General features: G+C 43.6%; 1 protein-coding gene across 1 annotated transcript in view; it reads left to right on the plus strand.

Moving 5' to 3' along the window:
• CHSY1 (chondroitin sulfate synthase 1) overlaps positions 1 to 19,128 on the plus strand; it is an 80,517-nt gene extending 61,389 nt beyond the window's left edge. Inside the window, exon 3 of the mRNA XM_052659812.1 lies at positions 16,299 to 19,128. Within this exon, the coding sequence (XP_052515772.1) occupies positions 16,299 to 17,891 (1,593 nt within the window). The 3' untranslated portion in view covers positions 17,892 to 19,128. The remainder of the gene's footprint in view (positions 1 to 16,298) is intronic.
• The last annotated feature ends 2,534 nt before the right edge of the window (positions 19,129 to 21,662 follow it).

Raw genomic sequence — 21,662 nt, forward strand, 5'->3', positions numbered from 1 at the left:
GGAGAAGGGGACGACAGAGGATGAGCTGGTTGGATGGCATCACTGACTCAATGGACATGAGTTTTAGTGAGCTCCGGGAGTTGGTGATGGACAGGGAAGCCTGGCCTGCCGTAGTCCATGGGGTCGCAAAGAGTCCGACGCAACTGAGGGACTGAGCTGAACTACTGGAACAAGCTTGAGTTCATCAGCAGCAGAGCCAGTCAGTCTGCTGACAGCAGGCTATGGTGAGGAAAAGTGCAGCGTTTATTTTCAGGCACCATTCACAGGGCTTCCCTGGGGGCTCAGGCAGTAAAGAATCTGCCAGCAATGCAGGAGCCCTGGGTTCGATCCCTGGGTTGGGAAGACCCCCTAGAGGAGGGCGTGGCAACCTACTCCCGTGTTCTTGCCTGGAGAATCCCGATGGACAGAGGAGCCTGGCGGGCTGCTGTCCATGGGGTCGTAAAGAGTCGGACACGACTGAGCCTGTAAACACAAACAAGTACAAAGCATGGAGAACAGGCAGCTCATACTCAATAGACCAATGGCTTTCAGGGAGGGGCTTTTAGAGGCAGCATTTGGGGTGAGGGGTGCAGGGCAAGGGTTTCTTCTGACAGGTTGGCAGCGTGGTGTTTTGGGAATCTTAATCATGAACCTTCTGGTGCCGAGCCATGTGGGGTCTGCCATCTGTCGTCACCATCCTCCACCTGGGTGAGGGTCTTAGTTTCTGTAGAACAGCTCGAAGATTTGCGTGAGATTGTTGAGCTCTCATGACTTTTCTTGCCTGACTGCGGTTCCTTTGTTTCGGCAGTCTCTCACTTTCCTAATTAGTTACTAATTGAGTCTGCTTTCTGTTAACTCAGGGAAGGCCTTTGGAGACTGAAGACTTTTTCCTACAGACAAGAAACAGGGGACATGGAGGGGGCTTTTGTACCAGGGCGGGCTTGGCAGGGTCCCACTGGGTTTCAGTATTATCCTGTTTACTTTGATAGCCTCAGTCCCGAGGGGAACAGAAAAGGGACTTGAAAGGAAATACTGGTTCAGATAGAAAGGTTAATGATAAGCTTGCAGGGAAACTCAGTGCTATGGGGGGCTCCCTTTCGTTCGTAGTTTCGGTTTTATTATATGTAGTATGGTTTTTTGGTCTTAATTTACTTTATATAAGCGCCATAATTCAGGGTGCCCTTAGATACTTCCCCTGAGTTTTCCTCTCATGGAAAAACATGGTGGCTGTAATAGTAGAATATAATGTAAGGACTTAGGAATATTCTCAAGTTATGGTGTGAAACTAGCAAATCAGTCCAGCTGGGAGTTTCCCTTGGAGTATCTCCTTTTAAATTTATTTTATGTGTCTTTTAACTTTACCCCTACTGTAGCACTGAGACTGGGAATGCATTTGTGATTAGAGTTCCATTTGGGGAGCATGGAAATGCTTTATTACTATTATCAGAGCTTAAAGAAAATATAATTAATGAGTTTGTCGACTGAAAAAAGATGCACAATGTGAGGGTTGTGAGTTAAGTTTTATTTCGGTCAAAATGAGGACTGCAGCTCAGGAGTCAGCACCTCAGATAGCTCTGAGACTATTCTGAAGAGGCAAGGGGGAACAGTGAAGAGGGAATGTTTAGTCAAGCACGTATCTTTCCAGAAGGTTTCTGCTAGTCTTGTGGAGCTTTGCTAGTTGTAAGGAACAGTCGTCACTGTGATGGATTTTAGTGCTTTTCTAGCTATGGGGAGATACCAGACTTGGGCTCATAAAATGAGCTCCTGAAACTAACTGCTTTCCAGCCCCCCACACCCCCCAGCACAGAGCACCTCATGTCTGCCCTCCACCCTGAACTCCTTTCAGCAGGGATGGAGGATCAGCAGCTGCAGCAGCATGATCTAATTGTAGATGGCAGGGGCCAATTTGTGATTGTCAGGTTTGCAGTCAAATTTACCAATAATGTGAGGGAAAATAGATTAATACCACCTTTTTTCTGGAGGAGGAAATGGCAACCCACTCCAGTATTCTTGCCTAGAGAATCCCTTGAACAGAGGAGCCTCGTGGGCTGCCGTCCACGGGGTCACAAAGAGTCAGACATGACTGAGCACACACAGCACCACCTTCTTTGGGAAGAAATAAAGCAAAATCTGATTCTTAAGAATTTGCATTGTACTTGCTTGCATGCATGCTAAGTTGCTTTAGTCCTGTTTGACTCTTGGTGCCCCTGTGGACTGTAGCCCGCCAGGCCGCTCTGTCCATGGCGTTCTCCAGGCAAGAACACTGGAGTAGATTGCCGTGCCCTCCTCCAGGGGATCTTCCTGAACCAAGCATTGAACCTGCATCTCTTAAATCTCCTGCATTGGCAAGCACACTCTTCACCACTGGCGCCAACCCTTACGTTGATTGTACTTGAAAGTAATGTACAACAAAGACTAAAGTAATTGAAACTAAATATATATTGCTCCTTTGTATTCTAGGAATGTGTCTGTAGTTCGTGGTGAATTACTTCGCAACTTTAAACCCCTTGAGGGAAAACCTGTTTTTATTCATAAGCCATTGCCCCATCAGTACTTGCTGAATAAATGAACATCATTTCTCACATCACACAAATGAGGACAGAAAGATTAATCACTTAACAGTAAGTGGCTCCAGACAATATTTAAACATAACAAGGAAAAAGCAGCAGCAGCTTAAAATCATTGGAAGGACTGATGCTAAAGCTGAAGCTCCAATATTCTGGCCACCTGATAACGAAGAACTAACTCATTAGAAAACATCCTGATGCTGGGGAAGATTGAAGACAGGAGGAGAAGGGGACAACAGAGGATCAGATGATTGGATCACATCACCAACTCAGTGGACATGAGTTTGAGCGAGCTCTGGGGGTTGCTAATGGACAGGGACGCCTGGTGTGCTACAGTCCATGGGGTCGCAATGAGTCGGACACGATTGAGCGACTGAACTGAACTTAATATGTAACATAATATGGGTTGACATAATATGTAACTTGAATTCGATTCTAAATCTTTATGAAATTCTCTTCCATTGGTACTCTTCCCCCACCAAAGTTTTTTTTAATGAAAGAAGTTTGCACTTCTAGCCTTTGGTTGATGTATGCCTTATTCCTTTACTTTTAACCTTTCAGCTTTCTTGCTTCTATGAAATTTTTGCTTTCCTCATGGCTTATAATTTTAGTGACTCTTTTTCTTTGCGTAAAGTCCTGATAGCTTGATTTTATTTAGCAGTCACTGTTGTTTGAAGAAACAACAACACTGTTTCAGGAAAATAAGATGGTCAAAAGTAGAATTATTACTTGAGTGTGGTGTGTTTATAAAATAAGTATATACACACCACCTTATTTACCAAGTATAATTTGGTTTTGTTGCTGAAGCCTAATCTGGCCTCTGTACCCAACTCCAAATTAAATCTGGGAAAAAGTTTTGAGTGAAGTAGAAAAGAAGAGCATTGTTGCTTTGCTAGGCCAGGCTACAGCAGGTTTGTGCCCCCAAAGCTGTGTGTCCCCTGTTGGAGAGAGTAATGAGAAGTTTTATAGTAATGGGTTAAAGAGGGTGTTATCAGGTCATAGATGTTCTTCTGATTGGTTGGTGGTGAGGTAAAGTGGGAATCAGCATCATCAGCCTTCTGGTTCCCATCAGTCTGGGGTCTTCATGCTTGTGGGTAGGATGAAAGTGAAGGTCACTCAGTCCTGTTAGACTCTTTGTGACCCCTTGGACTATACAGTCCATGGAATTCTCCAGGCCAGAATACTGGAGTGGGCAGCCTTTCCCTTCTCCAGGGGATCTTCCCCACCCAGGGATTGAACCCGGGTCTCCCGCACTGCAGGCAGACAGTCTCTTTACCACTAGTGCCACCTGGCAAGCCCTGTTTGTGTACAGACACACACTTATTCAGAAAGTTTGGGATAGCCATTTCCTGCTTTTAAACCTTTGATAAGATTATGCTGTTAAAATTCTATCCATCTCCCTCCCCTCCCCACCTTCTCTTCACAGAAGTACGCACACACGTGCACACGCACATACGTGCACACGCACATACAAACACACTCTCTGTTATGTAACTAACATCATTGGCCCCACAGCCGCATGAACATCCCTTGCTGTGAGCCAGCCTGGAGGGACTGTAGTAGCACCTGTGGGCTGGAAGAAAAACGGCCCCTTGGGCCACGGAGCTCAGGGGAGCCCGCTACGGTCTGCTTCTGGCAGGGTGGGTGAGCATGGAGTGGGTGGACACCAGCCCTCGGGAGCGCATCATCTTCTCATGTCTGACCTGCTGCGTCCTCTGCAGCACTTCCCTTCCCAGTTGCTTCTGACCGGGCTTGGCTCTGATACCCCCTGCCTGAGTGCCTTCCCTGCCCGAGTCTGCAGAGCTCGCCTCTGTCCAGTCTCTCACCTTCTGGTCCTCAGCCTCCTGTGTCAGCTGGTCTTCGTACACTGCCTGTTCTGGCCCTGGAGGGTGAACCCCCCCACCGCCGAGCAGGGCCCACCCCGCCCCTGGGGACCCTGGGTAGCTGCTGATGGCCTGCACCACCCCCCAAACCCCCCCGCCGCCCTGCTGTGTGTGAGATGGCGGGGCAGCAGGACCCCCACGGCCTCACATGTGAGCCTGTGCCGAGTGCTGCACAGACCCTCCCAGAGGCGCTGCTTACTAATGCCTGCCTGCCTTTATGGGTTGAAGGTGAGAAGCCTTTGTTACAAAGTCCAGTGCCCCTGAAGAATCCTTTGGAGGAAAAGATCTGCGTTCTCACGTGTAACTTCAATAACAGAGTCCCGTTGAATGGTTGTATGAGGGAGATAGGTTGTCTTGGAATTTATTCTATTAAAATATAGTTGATTTCACAGTGTAGTCTTAGTTTTTGGCATAGAGTGGAGTCATTCAGTTGTGTGTGTATATACATAGTATATGTGTGTGTGTGTGTGTGTATACATTGTGTGTGTATATACAGTGTGTGTGTGTATACATAGTATGTGTGTGTATATACATTGTGTGTGTAGATACATAGTATGTGTGTGTGTATGTGTGTGTATATACGTGTGTGTGTATATACATTGTGTACATAGTATGTGTGTGTGTATATACATTGTGTGTGTATGTTTGTATGTATGAGGTGATCAGTTCAGTTCAGTTGCTCAGTCGTGTCCGACTCTTTGCGACCCCATGGACTGCAGCATGCCAGGCCTCCCTGTCCATCAACAACTCCCGAAGCTTGCTCAAACTCATGTCCATCAAGTCAGTGATGCCATCCAACCATCTCATCCTCGGCCATCTCCTTCTCCTCCCACCTTCAATCTTTCCCAGCATCAGGCTCTTTTCCAGTGAGTCAGTTCTTCACATCAGGTGGCCAAAGTATTGGAGCTTCAGCATCAGTCCTTCCAATGATTTCTAAATTGCTGCTGCTTTTTCCTTGTTATGGTTAAATATTGTCTGGAGCCACTTACTGTTAAGTGATTAATCTTTCTGTCCTCATTTGTGTGATGTGAGAAATGATGTTCCTTTTTTCAGCAAGTACTGATGGGGCAATGGCTTATGAATAAAACTAGGTTTTCTCTCAAGGGATTTAAAGTTGTGAAGAATGTGTGCATTTGTGGAGAGAATCAAAGGGAGGGAAGCATGATGTCTCATAGTAGATGGTCAGACGCCCAAACTATTTCTTCTCTTTCTGTAAGGCTTTTTAGTTTGGATTACTGTCTTAAAGGACAAAAGATTGTACTCATTGTGATAGTTAATCACTTGCATTTTTATTTTCACTTACCTCTTTCCACAAAGGATCTGAAGTTTAAAGTATTTTACATATTTATCTAAATGGTTTGTTTTGTCTAGAGCAGTGAGTGGATGGATGAACAAAGGAAAGGATGAAAGAATTGATCATAAATAAGAATCCAGAGAAAAAAGATTTACTATTTTCCCCTAGAATCTGTCTTAATTAACATAAATATTTTGTGGACTTTTTTCCCTAGTGGGTGGCCTGTATTTTTTGTTTGTTTGTTCTAAGTAATAAGCTCCATTTTTTGTAGTTTTAGTTTCGAAGCAAAATGTACCAAGTTCCCCTATACCCCAGCGCACAAAGCCACGCCCGTTATCAACATCCCTCACAAAGTGGTACATTTATTATAATCTGTGAACCTGCATCATAATTATCCAGAGTCCATAGTTCACCTTAGGTTCCGTCTTGGTGTTGAACACTCCCTGGGTTCTGACAAGTGCATGATGCCACGTGGCCCCCATTGTAGTATCATGCAGATTCGTTTCCCCGCCCTAAAAATCCCCTGTGCCTCACCTGGCCATCCCTCTCTCCTTCCGGCTGACAACACTGGTCTTAGTGCTCCTAGCTGTGCCTTTTCCAGAATGTGGTACAGTTGATACTACAGTAGGATGTAGCCTTTCCAGGTTGGCTTCCTTCACTTAATAATACACACTTACAGTTCTCCTATGTTTTTTCACGGCTTTCTAACCCTTTCTTTTTAGTTCCGAATAGTATTCCATTTTCTGGATGCATCACAGTTTATCCATTCACCTACTGAAGGACACTGGAGAAGAGAATAGCAACCCACTCCAGTATTCTTGGGTTTCCCTTGTGGCCCAGGTAGTAAAAGAATCCACCTGCCATGTGGGAGACCTGGGTTCGATCCCTGAATTGGGAAGATCCCCTGGAGAAAGGAAAGACTACCCACTCCAGTATTCTGGCCTGGAGAATTCCCTGGGCTGTATGGTCCATGGGGTCGCAAAGTATCGGACACGACTGAGCGACTTTCCCTTTCACTTTCCAGTATTCTTGCCTGGAGAAATCTATGGACAGAGGAGCCTGGAGGGCTACAGTCCGTGGGGTCACAAAGAGTCGGACATGACTGAGCAGCTAACACACTCTGAAGGACATCTTGGCTGATTGCAGGATTTGGCACTTATGATCATCCATGTGCACGTTTTTTTGTGGATACAAGTTTTCAGTTCAGTTTGGTAAATGCCAAGAAGTGCAATTGTTAGATCATACAGTAAGAATACATTTAGTTTTATAAGAAATTGCCAAAATGTCTTCCAACAAAGTTTTTCTTATAATCTTTTGTGAAAGAAAACTTTAAGAATTCAAGGGTTTGTGTGATAGTTGTATATTGAGAATCCCTTCTTAGACTTAACACAGGTTGTTTTAACCCCACAGGGTTCATTAAACCTGAGCATTCCAAGCCCACTCTTGATCCACTAATTCAGCTGCATATTCCTCAGCACTGTGTACTTGGCTGAAATACTGACTTGAATGTGTGAAACAACTCTGTAATACACACCGTTGGTTCTGAAGTGGTGGCTGTGCTCCATGAGGCGTGCAGGGTCTCATAAATGCAGGGTAATTGCGCTGTGCTTTCCCCACCACCCCCTCCCCCAGTTCGCTCACTGCCTTCACCTGATGGCCTTGTCTCGTGACTGCAGCTCTCGCCGTTCATTAGTCCTTCATAGTTTAGAGGCCGCTTGAATCTTTAGGGGGTGGGCTTTGGTGAGATACTACTTGGTAAACGTGGAAAGTTAAATGGCACAGGGACTTAGCTGGCAGTCCAGTAGTTAATAAGACTTTGCCTTCCAACACAGCAGGTGCAAGTTCGATCCCTCTTCAGAGAGCTAAGACTCCAGGTGTCTTGTGTCCAAAAGTGATACTGTAACAAATTCAGCTTTAAAATAAAATATTTTAAAATATAATATTAATGGTACAAAATATCTTTAGACAGAATGAGATTCCATAACAAATCAGTAATAGACTTTAAAAATCCTAGAAGGAGATGAACTTATAGGCCATATTTGACCCACAGACTTATTTTGGCCTGTGTTTCTTTTTCTAGTTTGAAATGGTTGCTGAAATTTAAAAGGTAGAAGATTCTACACAAAACAGCCAGATTTCTAGCTTCTCTATAGAAATCTGGCCTCACAGGGCTATATTCCTATATATCCTGCTCTCCTGACTCCCTCTTGTGTAGTTTTATTTTTGTTCTGCTTTGTTTTTTGGTGATCTAGACCACGGCTTAACTCAGTTTGTCACAAAGACTTTCGGTCAAGTGTGAGAGCTAGTGTGTCGCTTGTTGACTGGAGCTAGTTGCCGGTTCTGTGAGTGATGGATCAGCAGGCGCCAGTGAGGGCTGGACCCAAGTACCTGCTGTGAGTCGAGTTTCAGAGGGAGCCCCTCACTGGTGTCCTGTGTCAGGTTATTCAGTGCTGGGCTCTGTTACATATGAGAGAGAGAGAGAGAGTGTGTGTGTGTGTGTGGGTGTGTGTGTGTGTAGATATGCTTACGTACCCTTTCTTTATATGTGGCCTTGTGAATTTTCCTTGCATGGTACAATGCCTTTAATGTGAATCTTTAGTCAAGTATTTGGTGCTGTATTTGCGTAAGACTTTGGTCATTTAAAGATAGTTCTGCATGTACTTTTATTGACTGATATAGAAGTCCTGTATTACTACCAACAGTTTTCATTTACTTTGCCAAGATTAATTCTCAATTATTTTGAAATGTGTCAGGCTTTTTTAAAAGGTTGTTTTTAGATTTCAAAATTTAACACTAACCATTCAAGACATGCATATAGTTCTTTTTTTTTTTTTACCATGAAAGACCCAGCTTAATTCCCATGGAAAACTTACTTTCTTGAATAGTCTTTAAAACACTAAGCACCTAATCCTTGAACTTAATTGGATGAAAATTGGCAAAGCCTACACAAAAGTAATTAGAAGAGACCTAATAGGGACATGTAGAGGAACCATATGTGTTGAGAGCTGGGAACAGGCCCAGTTTATACCAGTAGTCTTGACCTGATTATCAACAGATTTCCTCTTTCATCTCAGAAGATCCTGCTTCAGGCAATAAATTTTCTGGAAACCCTACCTGCAGGTTTATGACATTGTTAATATAAGTATTTAAGACTTGTGAATATAGTTATTTTGAAACTACCACTAGTTATGGTCTCCTGACATTTACACAATCCATATTTTCTTTAAATCAGTTCTCAGGACAAAAGGGTAAGAAAAATTCTGTGCAGTGAATTAAAACACTGCATAAATCACAGTTAGAAATAGCTGTCCATCTGGAGCAGTGATAATCTGTTGATATGGCTGAAATATGTACTTAATGCTGACATTAGTGTAAACAGTTAATGGGAAGAGTCTTGACTTAATTAGAATGTTGATGTTCATTACAGAGGACAGGAAGGACATTTGCTAATGAAGACCATTGAAGTATTTGTTAACTAAAGATTCGACGTGGGTAGTTGATAGTTATTCGCAGCTGGCTAGAAGTTCTGGGAATAGAGTGACCTTGCTATTTATTAACCCCTTTCAGATTTACAATGGAATGACTCAGAGTCTTGAAACATCTCCCAGAAAAGAGAGAGATTTTCTGGAATCCAAGATTATGAGGCTACTTTTTAGATCAAAGATTAAGGGCTGTTATATGGACACTGGAAATTAACTTCAAACCTTCAGTGGTACTCCATCGTAAAAAGCCTTTAGAGTGTTTTCAACAAGGTATTCCTTGTGATTATTAGATAACCTATATGCATTGATTTGTGTTTTTTTCTGCAGTGCTTTTCAGCTTTGCGTTTTATAATATTTTTCCAAAGAATGTGCCAAGTAATAGATCATTGAAATACTTATTAATAATAAATCACCTCAGATATGCAGATGACACCACCCTTATGGCAGAAAGTGAAGAGGAACTAAAAATCCTCTTGATGAAAGTGAAAGTGGAGAGTGAAAAAGTTGGCTTTAAGCTCAACATTTAGAAAACGAAGATCGTGGCATCTGGTCCCATCACTTCATGGGAAATAGATGGGGAAACAGTGGAAACAGTGTCAGACTTTATTTTGGGGGGCTCCAGAATCACTGCAGATGGTGACTGCAGCCATGAAATTAAAAGACACTCCTTGGAAGGAAAGTTATGACCAACCTAGATAGCATATTCAAAAGCAGAGACATTACTTTGCCGACTAAGGTCCATCTAGTCAAGGCTATGGTTTTTCCTGTGGTCATGTATGGATGTGAGAGTTGGACTGTGAAGAAAGCTGAGCGCCGAAGAATTGATGCTTTTGAACTGTGGTGTTGGAGAAGACTCTTGAGAGTCCCTTGGACTGCAAGGAGATCCAACCAGTCCATTCTAAAGGAGATCAGCCCTGTATTTCTTTGGAAGGAATGATGCTAAAGCTGAAACTCCAGTACTTTGGCCACCTCATGTGAAGAGTTGACTCATTGGAAAAGACTCTGATGCTGGGAGGGATTGGGGGCAGGAGGAGAAGGGGACGACAGAGGATGAGATGGCTGGATGGCATCACTGACTCAATGGACGTGAGTTTGAACTCTGGGAGTTGGTGATGGACAGGGAGGCCTGGCGTGCTGCGATTCACGAGGTCGCAGTCGGACACGACTGAGCGACTGAACTGAGCTGAACTGAATACTGCCATTACTACCCTTATGCGGAGGCGCCCGTGCTCACCTCTTTCATTGTGTCTACTTCGCTGTAAAGTACTTGCACCTGCATTTGCCCTTTTGGAACATTTATTTAGACTTTTCTTAAGATCCTTGCAGGTATGTCACTTCATCCTGTGTGCCAAGTGAGTGGCTTCTTTGTCTAAAACGTTTATCTTGTATCAGTGTTAGTGGACTAAGTCAGTCGCTGGGAGTGAATTGAGGAGAGGAGGCGCTAGCTAGTCTAGGTATAGACTTGACCTTCTTTGGAATAAAATAAGTGCTTCCCACACTAAACACACACACACACAAATGTGCATACACACTTCTGTCTTGCAACAGATTTCTTCTCAGTAAAAGAAAAAAAGAATATAATACAACATTTCTCTCAGCCAAACTTTAGCCAGAAGGTGCTTACAGCAGCTTTACTATAGCTTAAAATTCTGTCTGCAACAGTTCCAGGGGATCCGAAGCCTGCTAGTCAAACATGTTCTCTTCTGTGTATTTATTCCTTCAGCACGCTGAAACTCTGTGTTTCAGGTAAAGCTGGCCTCTGCTTCAGTCACTATGAAAGTAATGGTCATGGACCGCTTCTAAAACATGCTGAGAAAAGTTTCCCTGAAAGTGTTTAGAAACGTGATGTCATATTGAGTCTGTAAGAATTCTCAGTCACGCGTGGAGACCTGCTTTCACAGAGGACTCCTGATGGACCTCGCTCTCCTCATGTAGGGTTTTGATAGCCAAGAATAAAACACACAGTTGTATACTGGTGTCTGGGGAGTGAAAACCAAAGGACAGCTATATCCTTCGGGGTATGTATTCTCTTTCAAAACACGCTGCTGATTTTTATGTTTTAGAGTGTATCTTGGTCAGTGGAACACAGCTATATTGTGTTGTGTCTAGCCACATCAGCTGTGTTCGTTCATTTCTTGATACTTGCTATGCTTCAGGACCACTGTTAATCATTAATTCAAGTCGAGTATCTTGCAGTGTGTCAAGCACTGAGCTGGACTCTGGAGATGCAAGCAGAGAACCATCTGTGCCGTTTTCCGTGTGCACTGGTACCCTCGCTTGCTGCAGAGCTCTTTGTCTAGTCTGTTGCAGCTGCTAGAACAGAAATACTGTAGACTGAGTGGCTTAAACAGCAGCAGTTTCTCACAGTTTTGGAGGCTGGAAGTCCAGGATCCGAGTGTCAGCCTTGTAGGTTCAGGAGGACTGTCTGGGGGTTTGCACACAGCTGCCCTCCTGCTGTGTCCTCTCCTGGTACTCCATCCCCTTGTGAGTGAGGTCCACTGTCTCACGGTGGGCCCTACTCTCACGGCCTGTCTAAGCTCAGGCACCTTCCAGAGGCCCTCCCTCCTGACACACAAGTCTGGGGGGACACAAACCTGCAGTCCGCAGCACTGTTCTGGGAGGACTTCCCGGCACTGTCCTTCTGGGCTCTCTTTTCTTCCTTCTGTGTTTTCCCCTTGTTGCCTGGATCCTGTGTCATCTTAACCCTCGTTCTGGGTGGGCACATTCTCTAACAGCTTCCTGGGAAAGAATGGATGCAAGGTGAAATGTGGGTCGTTGAATACCTGAAACTCTTTCTTCCCTCTTCCTTGATGGATAGTTTGGTTGGGAAAACAATTCTATATGAAGAAATAAGTTTTAGTCTTCCTACTTTTGAAGGCATTATTCTTTAGTTGTGTTTATGTTTAGTGCCACTCCAGTTTCTGAATTATTTTTATGCCGCCTTTTTTCTCCTCTAATAGTTTTACCTGTAGCATTCCCAATCTGTACTCTGTTCTGGGCACTGAGGATTCAATCCAGGCATCTGAACACTTTCATTTTAGACCCTTTTTTGGTATTTTCTTCCCCATGTGCTTTCTCTTTCCAGAATGAATATGTTTCTCTCCTGTGTGCTGTTTTTGTTTTTCTGTTTTCTGGTGTATTCAGTTTTATCTTTGAACTCTATTCTTTTTGTTTTGCTATTTTAATTTCAAGAGCTTATTTGTTTTCTGATTGTTCTTTTTTATAGTATTCTATTTCTGTTGCACAGAGACAGTAGCTTCTCTTTGAATACCTGGTGGTTTTTGTTTTGGTTCTAGAGTTTTTTTCCTCCTCCTTTCACTGTTTGCATTTCCACCAAGCTTTTTGTTTCTTTGTGTTGTTTCCATCTTTCTCATTGGAACCCTCTTTCAATTGTCTGATGGTCTTTGCTGTTGATTGTCACTTGAGACTGAAGCATTGAAAAACTAAGTGGAATCTCTGTAGGCAAGATTTTTTTTAAACTAGTATCTTTGCTGTCTCCCTGGTTCAGACGGTAAAGAATCTGCCTGCAATGTAAGAGACCTGGGTTCGATCCCTGGGTTGGAAAGATCCCCTGGAGAAGGAAACGGGTACCCACTCCAGTATTCTTCCCTAGAAAATTCCATGGACAGAGGACCCTGGCAGACTACAGTCCATGGGGTCCCAAAGAGTTGAACACGACAGCAACTTTCACTTCACTTCCCCCCTGTTGTCAGCTTTGAACTCATCTCTACGCAGGTGTTCACATTTCATTTTTGGAGAGATTGAACTTAAGGCTGATGTGCTTATCAGTGAAGTAACCCCAGCAGAATAAAGAAAGATAACCTGTAGACAGGGACATTCAGGAATAACTACTGTAAATTATTTATGCATTAAGAAACCGCCAGTATTTGCTACTCACAGTGCTAGTTTAGTTGCAACAATCGATAGGCAACTCTACGTGAATTCTGGCAAAAGACCCATCATCTAAATGGCAGAATGGCTGGGAGCGTGTTTCTCAAGATGTTGGGCGTCTCCTTCCAGTGGCCTCCCTGCGCTCCCGAGATGCTCTGTGGGAGGAGCCGTGGGGCTTGCCCTGCCCCTTACTCCCAGCTCCTCCACTCTCCCTGTGTTCAGCCCTGCAGCTCCCCCACCCCCTAGCTTTTGCAACACCAGTATCTTTTCCCAGGGTTCTCAGGATTAAATAAATTGGCTTACTCTTCAGAGCAGTCTGTTTGGTTTCAACTTCCTTCATGCTCCATTTTCTCAGAATTTGGGGACATTTCCTGCCTACTGTGTCTGTGTTTGTGACCCCATTCTCTTGGTCCTTATGAGTTTATTCCTTTTGCATTTCTTTACTCTCTTCTAAGAGCATTTGGGAAGGAGACTCTTGTGGGTTCTACCACTCATATTTTAGCCTGAAGCCTCTGATTTATATTTTAAGAAGACTGGTTTTGGTACTGTGCAGGATTGAGGAAAGAACAGAATTCTGCGAGGAGATCCATTGGGAGACCGAGATATCAGCCAGCAGGGCGGGAGCAGAGCAGAGTTGAGACGCCTGTGCAGATGGGGTTGGCAGCGCAGGGCGAGGAAGGAGCCCGCCTGCTTCAGAGCATCCTCAGAGTTGGAAAGCAGTGTTTACGGCCAGGCTGATGGCTCACTGTGTCTGTATTCTTGAAGATGTAAAAGGGACCTTTCCAGAACAGTCGTGGTTCTTCGTGCTCGTTTTCAAAACTTTGAAAGTTATAAGCAGACAAATGGAAATAATTTGTAATTATAACAAATATTTAAACTCTCTGCCAAAATCGTTAGGAAACCTTCCATCATATAGCTTACAGTGGTGAGTGTACTTTTCCCTGACCTCAGAGCATTGGGTTTTGCTGAGTTCTTTGCTGTGATGAGGATGTTGCTGACCTTTGAGTGACTCTTCTCACACGGTGGAGTCCTCAGGAGGAGGAAGCGGGGTCAGGTGGCTCACCTAGCTAATTTGATGGATGTTGTAAAGGCTGACTGACTTTATTAAAACTGGAAGAATGACCTCAAGTTGTTGGGGCATATAGGGGTTAGGGTCAAAGAAGGAAATGACAGTATTGAAGGTATTTGTTTCATATGTTCAGCATCTGCAAAGGGTTTTCCCCAGTGTTTCTTCATGGTTTTGAATCTTCAGAGGACACTCACTTGTCACCTTGGAGCCAGGTACTTCTTGAAGTCAGCCCAGCTAGAAAATGAATGGTAAAAATACTTTCAATAGGAATTTCGTTAAAGGTCTTCTGTTGTGGCCTGTCTAAAGAGTGAAATTAACAGAAGGGTAAATTCCTGGGGTCCTTATGATGATCATCCAAACCTTGCCACTCTTCTTGTTCATCATTCTGCGGCCTGTCTGTCCGGGGCTGGAGGAGTTCAAGCATCAGTTACTGAAAGCCCTCTCAGCAAATCAGGTCATTTGCTAAGTCGGGTGTTTTCAGTAACTAAGTGCTATTTGTGCTAAGAGGAACAGTGAGTGGGCACTTGGACACGTGGGTGAGCACCCCGCATGCCTGCTGCTCAGGAGAGAAGGGTGTGCTCTCTCCAGCGTTAGAGACACTCTCTCTGCTTCCTTTTCTTTCTTTTTTTTGCCTGACTACCTGTTCCACTTAACTGTAACATTTGGAAATTATTTCAGTGGATAATTCCATGTGCACACGTACCTTGTATGTTGATTGTAGATGATTTGGAGAGCGAAGTCAGAAATGATGAGTTCCAGGCTGGCTTGCTCTTCCAAGGACAGGACGTAGGTGGTCAGCGTTCAGCAGACTTGCGGCTCCAGGGAATTGGGCCAGTGGGTGTGCGCACAGTCCCTGCTCAGCACGGGTAGCATTACCTGTGCACCTTTTTATTTTTCCACTTAAGCCATTTTTTGGAAGCATTTCTCTTCTTTTTGCTCTTACTGGCTTCATTTATTGGTAGCCTATGGTAATTGTATAGAAAAAGAAAATGTGGTGTAAAAATATTAATCTGTATTTTTTATTATTACAACTTTAGTGGCTCAAGGAAAAAAGTCAAAAATATGACTGTCCAGAGGCAAATAAACTACTTGATCCAAATACATGTACCCTTATCAAGAGTTTGTTTTTAGTAACATGTTCAGAAAGACAAAGTTGAGCCACAAATCAAACAAAGGCTAGGTTATCAGATACCAGCTGCAAATGTCATTTTTACTAAAACATTTTTTGCAAAATTTTAAATTCTTCGTTCTAAAAGGCTTTGTAGAGGTCATCATTTTGTTGTGTGAATGTACTAGATAATTAAGTATATTCTCTATCTAGCTTGAGGCAACAGACCCTGTTTTTGGCTGAAGGACCTCAAACTTTTGTTTCCCAAACCAGTGTCCTAAGACAGAGGGAGAGTGGATGGGATAATGAGCCCCCTTGCTTTGCCTGCCCTTCAGCTCTGCACTGCTCCTTGAGATCTGGTGGCTAGCAAGCAGGCCCTCTCCTGCCTGCCTAGGAACACACAGATGGTTAAGGGACTCTCAGAGTGTGGTCCTGGCAACCTTGCTGACCCTTGACTTTACCTACAGCATGCCCTGCCAAGTGGCAGGCCTCTTTCTGCGTGTGGCTGGATGGTTCTGCTCAGCAACCTGGAAGCAGCATTTGTCTGTGCTCGGCTCATCCTCCTGGAGTTCTCCTTTTCACCCCACTGATAACGGTTTATTCCTGTTTAGATGGCAGCTCCTTGTGGGTGCCAGTCTTCAGGGAGGGGACCTTGGCTCTCCAGTCCCCTTCCCAGGTTTGTTGGGAGCTAAAGGTGGCATTCTCTTCCAGGTATGCTGAATTGGTGCACTGTGAGCTCAAGATTATACTTTTACTTTATGGGAAAACTTTTTTTCATAGTTCTGTTTGCCTACAGAATTGTATTGGCCAAGTTGGTTATTGATGAAGTCTTGTTTCTATAAGCAGTTTACAATTGTTCTACTATCACTGGACTGCTGTTTTTTGAGTTTTACTTAGAACCTTAGGTATGTTCTGACTCATTTAGAAAGGTTTATAATACAGAGTATGCAGATATGTAAGGAAGTACAAGAAGGGGGACACTCAGCCACATATTAATAATAGAAACCTTATTTATTTCTTCACAGATGCAGCAGCTTTTTTATGAGAACTATGAACAGAACAAGAAGGGGTACATTAGGGATCTCCATAACAGTAAAATTCATCGCGCCATCACTCTGCACCCGAACAAAAACCCGCCCTACCAGTACAGGCTTCACAGCTACATGCTCAGCCGCAAAATTGCTGAGCTTCGCCACCGCACCATCCAGCTGCACCGCGAGATTGTCCTGATGAGCAAATACAGCAACACCGAGATTCATAAAGAAGACCTCCAGCTGGGAATCCCTCCTTCCTTCATGAGGTTCCAGCCCCGCCAACGAGAGGAGATTCTGGAATGGGAATTTCTGACTGGGAAATACTTGTATTCAGCCGCTGACAGCCAGCCCCCTCGAAGAGGGATGGACTCCGCGCAGCGCGAGGCCTTGGATGACATTGTCATGCAGGTCATGGAGATGATCAACGCCAACGCCAAGACCAGAGGACGCATAATCGATTTTAAGGAGATACAGTATGGCTATCGCCGAGTGAACCCCATGTATGGGGCTGAGTACATTCTGGACTTGCTGCTTCTGTACAAAAAGCACAAAGGGAAGAAGATGACGGTCCCTGTGCGGAGGCACGCATATTTACAGCAGACCTTCAGCAAGATCCAGTTTGTGGAGCACGAGGAGCTGGACGCAAAGGAATTGGCCAGCAAAATCAATCAAGAATCCGGATCCTTGTCCTTTCTCTCAAATTCCCTGAAGAGGCTTGTTCCCTTTCAGCTTCCTGGGTCCAAGAATGAGCACAAAGAACCCAAAGAAAAAAAGATCAATATATTGATTCCTTTGTCTGGACGGTTTGACATGTTTGTGAGATTTATGGGGAACTTTGAGAAGACATGCCTCATTCCGAATCAGAACGTCAAGCTCGTTGTTCTGCTTTTCAATTCTGACTCCAACCCTGACAAGGCCAAGCAAGTTGAACTCATGAGAGACTACCGCATTAAGTACCCTAAAGCCGACATGCAGATTTTGCCCGTGTCTGGAGAATTTTCAAGAGCTCTGGCCCTAGAAGTGGGATCGTCTCAGTTTAATAATGAATCTTTGCTCTTCTTTTGTGACGTTGACCTTGTATTTACTGCAGAATTTCTCCAGCGATGTCGAGCAAATACAGTTCTGGGCCAACAAATATATTTTCCAATCATCTTTAGCCAGTATGATCCAAAGATTGTTTATAGTGGAAAGGTCCCCAGTGACAACCATTTTGCCTTTACTCAAAAAACTGGCTTCTGGAGAAACTATGGGTTTGGCATCACTTGTATTTATAAGGGAGATCTCGTCCGAGTAGGCGGCTTTGATGTTTCTATCCAAGGCTGGGGGCTTGAGGATGTTGACCTTTTCAACAAGGTTGTCCAGGCAGGTTTGAAGACATTTAGGAGCCAAGAAGTAGGAGTAGTCCATGTCCACCATCCTGTCTTTTGCGATCCCAACCTTGATCCCAAACAGTACAAAATGTGCTTGGGGTCCAAAGCGTCAACATATGGGTCCACACAGCAGTTGGCTGAAATGTGGTTAGAGAAAAATGACCCAAATTATAGTAAAAGCAGCAATAATAATGGCTCAGTGAGGACAGCCTAATGTCCAGCTTTGCTGGAAAGGACATTTTTAATTAATCTAATTTATTTTTCAAAAATTTTTTTGTACGATCAGTTTTTGAAGTCCATACAAGGGGATATATTTTACACATGGTTTTCTTACAAAGGACTCCTTGAAGATTGAGCTTTTTGAACAAAAATGTGATCATGTTTGCCTTTTGAACACATTTTCTTGCTAAACATTATGTAGCAGACGTGCTTAATTATGACTTGAAATGTACCTGAGGAGCAAAACTTTTTTTTAATATTTCTTTTTCAGACCTCTTTGCTATAGTCCTATGGCAGAAAACATGAACGTTACTGCAAAGTATTATTGTAACAAAACACTGTAACTCTGATAAATGTTTTGTTTTGACTGTTAACTTTGCACAGATTCTACCTTTTGTCTTTTTTACAACAGTTTTTTTAAGCCATTTCATGTTCCAGTTGTCAAATAAGGAAATGTGATAGTAGCTATGTCATCGTCCTCAAGAGCTTTCCAAAAGTGATTGTTTCCCCAAAACTTGTCTCATTTTTCAAAACAAGGGGAGCAGGAAAGCATAGTAAGATAGATGGCTGTTCTTATTGGGATTAGTGTGGCCTGATGGACCCGGCATTAGATTTCAAGAAGAGTCTGACACTTTCTCCTCTCCAGACCCTTCTTTTTAAAAGATAAAATATTAATATTTAGAATGGCAAAGAAGAATTATTGCCATAAATGTAATGTATGCAAGGTTAAACAAAATAAACAAAACCTAACCCTAATGAAAGCATTGGGGGAAAATGTATCCGATTTTGTTCACTTCATCCTATCTGTGTTATGTTGACAGAGATGGGTGTCTCATTTTTAATTACTGTTTTGTTCTATCCTTTGTATCTGAAATACCTTTAATTTATTTAATATCCATTGTTTAGAGCGCTACCATTTCCCAAGTTTCTGTTAGTTATTAGTATTTATGTGTATAAGGAGTGTTTAGTATATTTTATTTGCAGTAAACTGATCTCCAAAGATTTCTTTTTGAAAACTCTTCCCTCTCCTCAATTTTTACATTCCTTACTGTTTTACTAAATATTGAGTGTTCTTTGATAATCCTGGTGCTCATGTGTTTTGGGGACAAAAGTGAAATGAATCTGTCATTACACCAGAAAGTTTGTTTTAGACTCACAGAACAAATGTGCCTTAATAAATTTTTTTTTCATTTAGATTTCAAACAGTAATAGTTTTGTCATTTTAATATACATCATTGGAGATCTGCTTATTTGTAAATAGCCTATTGCTCATTTGGAAAAATAAACCAGTGGACAATATTTTTCTATTGTACTTTTCCAAACCATTTTGTCTCATTACTCCTGTTTTAGCTGAAGAATTTTATTACATTTGGAGAGTAAAGATCTTAAATACTGATTCATAAGGTTTTTCAAGTTATTTGAGGGGAATATTTATGTGCACTGCAATTGGAAATGAAATGAAACTTTCAAGTGCCTCTTTCCTCTTTTTTTTTTGCTGGAATGAATGCGTCATCTTATGTTTGTTCTTCTTAAAGAGCTTGCTGAATCTGTGTTTTATAGAACAAAGGTCTTCAAACCAGATCCAAGCCCCCCTCTGCCTTCTTGATACAAGTGTATCTTTCAGGGCCCCTTAGTGAACCTGCTAGGCCCCTTAGAATCTGCATTTTAACAAGTGTCCACTTGCTGGTACTGTGTGCCTAAATGTGCTCAGGATTTTAGGGTGGATCTAGCTATAGAATAAATTGCCCACAGTTGCCATATAATCTAAGAATCAAACAAAGTAAGATCTTTGACGCCAAAGCAGCAAGCTTTGTGGATGTGAATTACACTCCCAGGACAGGTATTTACCATGTAATGACAGTGAAGATCCAGGATAATGACATTGTGCTCACAGTAGGAATTGCTGTCCTTCAGCCTAATTGCCATTTACTTTGTGGGAGTAGTTAGTTTTTCCTTGGAAAAAAGCACAGACGTTTTTATTCTTCAGTAAGGAAGAGCGTAGTATACATCCTGATGACAAAGTCAGTTAAGTTCTCTCCTGTTTATCGTAATAGGGAACCATAGGACAGAGTATGAGCAATTGCTTTGTTGAGCCTCAGTGCCCATCAGGTGTCCCAGTGATCCTTTAACACTGGCCACTTCCTTCCCTAATCTCATTCTTGCCGCATCTGCTCCTCTTCCTGACGTCAGTGTTGATGATGGAAGTGCTGCCCTCTCTTCATCAAGACTCTGGCTCTAGAGATGCTGTTGGAGCGCTTCACTCCCCTGGCATTGCCATGCCTGAACTCAGTACCCCTGGCCTGTGGGCTCATGCTCCAATTGGACACTCCCTCTTCCTAAAACACCCCTCCAAATCAGTAGCTCTGGTTCCCCCTGCCGTCCAGGAAGAAGACTCTGTAGGACCCACAGGGTGCCACCTCCAGCCAAACAGTCTCTTTGTTCATGAGGACGTCAAGTCTCTCTCCGCCTGTGCTTTCCCTCTGCCTGGAGCGCTCTCCCTGCCTCGCCTCTGGCTCATCTTCCAGGAGACCCTGAAACTCCCCCACGTCCACCCTGGTGTCATTTCAGGCCCTCCCAGCATGGATATGACAGGTGGAGAGTCTCCCTGGACCGTGGTCCTGGGTCTCTTCTAGGCAATGACCGCGCGCGCTGGGCCCGCGTCTGCAGAAGCCTGCAGTGCCCCACAGTGCCCGGCCCTCCATCCGTGCTCCGGTCCTCACCCTGCGTGCCTCCCCACAGATTATGTCCCGTCCTGCCTGCCCACTGCATGGCTTCCCACACTCATGACCTACAGATGAGTCCTTCTTCCCGTAAACTTGGAACGCTTTCTAGTTAGAACTCTGTTTCACTTGTTACTTCAGACTTTCTCTTAGCTTGTGTAACTTTTTTTTTTAATTTTTATTTTTACTTTATTTTGCTTTACAGTACAGTATTGGTTTTGTCATACGACATGAATCCGCCACGGGTGTACATGAGTTCCCAATCCTGAACCCCCCTCCCACCTCCCAATCTTTAACAAGTGGTGCTGGGAAAACTGGTCAACCACTTGTAAAAGAATGAAACTAGATCACTTTCTAACACCATACGCAAAAATAAACTCAAAATGGATTAAAGATCTAAACGTAAGACCAGAAACTATAAAACTCCTAGAGGAGAACATAGGCAAAACACTCTCCAACATAAATCACAGCAGGATCCTCTATGATCCACCTCCCAGAATAGTGGAAATAAAAGCAAAAATAAACAAAAGGGATCTAATTAAAATTAAAAGCTTCTGTAACTTTATTTTAAATACAGAGAAGAATTCAACTGAAATGGCCCATAAGCCACAAACCAGATAATTCCTGTTAAAAACTGAGGATAATATGTGAAAGTGGTGAAAGGGGGCAATCGCAATGCACAGACATGCACGGACCCCTCCTTCCTCCAGCCAGCCTTCAGGCCCTTCCCACCAAGAACCACCAGGTGTGTGGGGTTCTGGTACAGAAGGCAGGATGAATTGTGTAATAGGCTGACTTGGTAGCATTTTAAACTTCACTGAAACGGATAAGGGAGGGCACATGCTTGCTTGGACCTGTGCCAGCCTCTTGCCACGAGCAGACTCACGCACTTGTGTTTTGGAGGAAATCAGGCTGGGTGGGCTGCCTGTGTGGGAGGTCTGCCCGAGTGGAGGCTGGAGAGGCTGTCTCAGGTCAGATGGTGCAGCTCGTTAACTTTCGGAGGGCCACATCGCTTTCCCAGCACTGTTCCTGTTCCTCTGAGCCAG

The sequence above is a fragment of the Budorcas taxicolor genome, chromosome 21, assembly GCF_023091745.1.
Source record: "Budorcas taxicolor isolate Tak-1 chromosome 21, Takin1.1, whole genome shotgun sequence".
NCBI classification, from domain to species: Eukaryota; Metazoa; Chordata; class Mammalia; order Artiodactyla; family Bovidae; genus Budorcas; species Budorcas taxicolor.